At 31.6% G+C, this 4,415-nt stretch overlaps 1 protein-coding gene across 1 annotated transcript; it reads left to right on the plus strand.

The window, feature by feature from the left end:
* Window positions 1-547: 547 nt before the first annotated feature.
* On the plus strand, window positions 548-2,562 carry LOC117215807. Its single transcript, XM_033462282.1, has 3 exons — window positions 548-582; window positions 1,209-1,413; window positions 2,340-2,562. The coding sequence occupies exons 1-3, from the start codon at window positions 548-550 to the stop codon at window positions 2,481-2,483; spliced, it is 384 nt and encodes a 127-aa protein (XP_033318173.1). The 3' UTR covers window positions 2,484-2,562.
* Window positions 2,563-4,415: the final 1,853 nt, after the last annotated feature.

The raw sequence follows: 4,415 nt of genomic DNA on the forward strand, positions 1-4,415 counted from the left end.
CCAATGACACGGGCACTGGGTATGCGTAATTGCATTTTCCCGTCCCTCCCCCCCCCCCTCAAAAAGAAAAAAAGGCCCCGCGCCGCGGCTGAGAACGGAATGCAACCATGTTGGCCGAGGCAGTTTAATAGTTCGATGAACAGTTTAATTGTGCGACCGCGAGACCAATTTGATACCTTTGTCGAACGGACAGCTAATGTATTGTGAAGTCTCCGAAGTCCACAACGCCAAGTTATTGTTCAGTTTAAGATACATATGCTTTTGTTGAAGGCAGGAACGGTATTGGAACGTTTCGACAGTACCTTTCTAGGGCAAACACTGAATCGTGGAAACGAAGACCAAGCAGCACATCTACGCAAAGGGTACAGGGGACAAATTCCTAGCACCGAGAATAATTATGTATTTATTAGAAATAAAAATATTGTGATGATGTTCAGTATAATATAATATTAGTAAGTACTAGTATTAATTTATAATAGAAGTGCATAGTATTAGGATTACTGTTAGTATATTGCGTGTAGTTTTGAGGTGGATATATCTGTAGGTGATGGTGTTGCTGCTGGTGTATAAGGTCGCTGTGAGGTATTACTGCTTTCTTTTCCTTCAGGTGTCGTGGAAGAAAAATCGGAGTACGAGTGCCGGGATTTGAACCTGGGTTTTAAACGTTCGTAATCTACGGCGCTAACCACTGCTCTGCCTCCCTTCATTTTAAAGGAAGCTTAGTCGGTTACAGTATAAGAATGACCCTGTATAAATTGTTTGTCCCTTGACAAGTTTAGAAAAATGGAGTTCTGCTGTATCAGAAAGCATAGTGCACGATATCAACGGATAAGAAAAAAAGCGACATTAATCTTTTGGTCAAATCAATAACCCTGATAGAGACGAGAATAATAAGGAGAATAATAATAATAAATAATAAGGAGAATAACCATCAGTATCGAACATTATTACTCGTGACGTACAAAACGATACCAAGTACCAACTCTATTATTGTTAGACTGATCAAATTGCGAATATGTTATAAAACTCTCCCTTCAGAAGCATGATATTGACCTGAAAAATTCATTTTCGAGTTCAGTTAAGTTAACTGAATCCAAAACTGCGATACGATGAGAAAGAAATTGTTAAGGTATAGAGAGGATTCGGTTAGAGGATTAGTTTACTTTATTTCACACACAACAGTTATACATATATATTACACTCTGAAGATTACCTTCTTGCGCGCACGCTTGTTATCAACCGACTCCACCAGGTTCTTATAACGGCTTCCAATCGCCTTTTGTCTCAACTGAGACCTGGACACCCTCTGGCGCTTACACACATTCACGTGTACAGTGTAAATGTATCATCTACCTAACAGAAATATACAACAGATTTCCCAGATTTGCTGTCTACGATTTGGAACAAGGAATGGTTATTATAATCACAATTGCAATTTCCTTTCATATACCAAATAAAATTCCCTTTAAAGTTATATGAAGTCCTAATGACCCAAATAATCGGTTTAAGGATTGAATAAATAAAAAACAAAATAATAATAAAAAGAGATTTTCATCAAAAAGTAGCTGTAGTTGCAAAGAAAGGTTATAGTTTCGTCGGATATATTTTCGATGTATCTTTTACCTCTGAGAATAAGATAAGAAACCAGAGCAAAAATGGTCTTAAGTTCAGGTATTTTCAAAATCATCATCTTGTAATGTTTCAGCAAGTTCTTATTTCTTTTGAACACATTCTTGCCTAGGAATAACATCTGTATAGCCTGCTAAGATAAAAAACAACATGTAAAATAAAATATCTTACAAAAAAAGAATTTCTCGCTGCATTACGTTTGTTGTTTTTGGTGTTAAATTCTAGTGACGTTTCTTCGACATTTACAGAGGCTATCAAGTATACACGTACAAGAATATCAAGCATATACGTAATGTTAGCTTTTACATTTTTATTAAACGTATCTTCATTTTCTTGTTTAGTCTTAAACAGCTCATTCAAGGCAAGGGAATTGATTGAAAGTTTGAATGTACTTGTAGGGACTCATGTATCTATTGAATAATAATTTTGTAGATATAGTTTTCTAACTTTTATAGTTTTTACTTTCATTCTTTTTAAACAACTAATTCATGAAATAGCTGACGTTTTTGATGCACTATAATTGACAAAATAAACATATACTCAAGTTCCTTTTACTATATAAAATAAATATGTAATCATAATACCATATTATGATTGTAACAGAAATTGTATAATGATTTAATATTTTAGTTATTTTTAAGAATTAATCGAAAATTATATTAAATTATATTAACGCTAAAACTGAAAATTGAAATTTGTATTCATTTTAGAATTCGCAATACTGGTTGTCCATAAGCTACTCAAGCATTAATAAACGCAGTAAATCAAGTTATTCACCGAATTTAAAGACTAAAAATGACGCTATTATTACAATACTATATGAGACCAGTCAAGACACTTTGAAAATCACATGATTGATTTCTTGAGCGATGAAAATACATGATAGCAGTAGCAATGGGCCAGATCGAGAAATCGATAGCGAATAGTTTTTGTCGCTAGAAGGTAACTTAACATTACAAAATTACATATTTCATTTACTACCTTTATAAAAATTAACCTCTTTACAAAATCTTTTTATTGTTATAACTTAATTCAAAAGTTATATTGTAATAACTATAGATTGATATGATTTGTAAATTATTACAATTCTTATAACATTACATTTATATTAAAATTAATTTTATTTAGATCACATATTCTTAATTCTTTGTTATACGGTTTTACAAATTTGATTATTCATTAGGTCTAAACGAAGTAGAAGCTTTGAAACAAAGAAATGAAACGTTGAAGAGAAAGTTAATAAAAATGAAGACAGCATTTCGAAACAAGGAGAATACTTTAGGACAACTTTCCGCGCCAAATAAAAACAAGCAAAACGCCGAGAAGGCAATAACGAAAGAATTGCTCAATACTAACAACATATTGAAGAAAATAAGCACGTATGAAATACCATTGGACTTAAAGAAATCAAAGAAAAGATATCCTTCACAGAGAAACAAAAACAAAATATAAAATTCAAAAGTCGTTGTTTTTCGCTGTTCATTTTTTTCTAATCGTGTTTTCATTACTTTTTTGTATTTCATATGTTGTTCGATTCATATTAAATCTCAAACAATTGCTCATTTAACCAACGACAGCGACGATTGTCACATTTTGTAAAATACCGTTAGAAAGTATTTTCGTACATTCGTGAATCGTGGCACGAAGAGAAGGAAAATTAATTAAAAATAAATTAATTAACTTAAAATAAATTAATACAGAGAAGCTGCATATGTGAATTCTATATATATGATTGAGTAAGTGTATATTCTTCTGTAGACCACATCTTTTCTTCGAAGGTTACTGTAAGTTTATCATCAATTCAAAAACTTTTTCGACCTCCATAAAGTCTCTCCCATATAAATAGCTATGTACATATGAGCCGAGAATATCATTACAAAGCATCTGTGCACAGTCTTCGAAAAAAAAGCGTCATTGATATTTGTAAAGAAAGGATGATATTAGAAACAGAAAAAAATTATTTCCTAGTTCCAGTTCTAATTAGTACTTTCGCATATATAGTTTTTCCTTGAAATGTATAACTGATCACTGACTCGAAATAAACAATCCGCTATCCCTTTTCTTTTTATTTGAATTTGCCAATAGAGTGAGGATCCGAGAATGAGAGAGAGATTTAAACCATATACTTTATAAATGTAAAAAAATGAAGTACTTTATAATAATTCAGAAGGCGCTTCGAAGCACGTTTCACGGAATTGTAAGAACATTTTCATTTTACATATTCATTTTCTGCAGTATACATATATTATCCAAATTTTTAATATTTTTAGATTCACTTATGCAAGATATATTCACACGTCTAATCAAATGTCTATTTTTTCAAGCAAAAGAAGGATTTCATTTTTGTATAGTATGTTCACCATTTCTTAGGTTGGTAATACCTTCATGCATTTAATGAAATAATAAATTCAAAAGATATATTATAATATTAAATTATATTATGTGTATTATTCCCCAAAGTTAATTAAAATTATTCTTTAGTTATATTTCTTTTTGTTTAAAAAATTCAAATGAAGATAAGATAAAATATTTTCTAGAATCGTTCTTCCTTTTAAACTGCTTTGCTATTGGATCTTGCGAGCAATATAATCCTGCGCACTAGAAATGGGAATCTAGCCGGCAACGTTGGATGATCTCGATCTCGATTGTCGATATCAGTGGCTGTTGAGTCATTACGTTGCGCTGTATGTTTTTCAGTAGAGTTTGGTGGTAAGTTATTATTGTAACTTAATTTTCACTTCCAACACTGTGTCTCCATTGTGCGTTGTAATATATACTATTTTTTT

Source organism: Bombus bifarius, unplaced genomic scaffold (genome assembly GCF_011952205.1).
Source record: "Bombus bifarius isolate JDL3187 unplaced genomic scaffold, Bbif_JDL3187 scf7180000009825, whole genome shotgun sequence".
NCBI classification, from domain to species: Eukaryota; Metazoa; Arthropoda; class Insecta; order Hymenoptera; family Apidae; genus Bombus; species Bombus bifarius.

Excerpts from the sequence above, each read along its gene's own strand:
- LOC117215807 (XM_033462282.1), top strand. The coding sequence starts at position 548 with ATGGTGTTGCTGCTGGTGTATAAGGTCGCTGTGAG. Across the intron at positions 583-1,208 it reads GTGTATAAGGTCGCTGTGAG|ATTACCTTCTTGCGCGCACG; the intron begins GTATTACTGCTT and ends TACACTCTGAAG. Across the intron at positions 1,414-2,339 it reads ACGATTTGGAACAAGGAATG|AATTCGCAATACTGGTTGTC; the intron begins GTTATTATAATC and ends TATTCATTTTAG.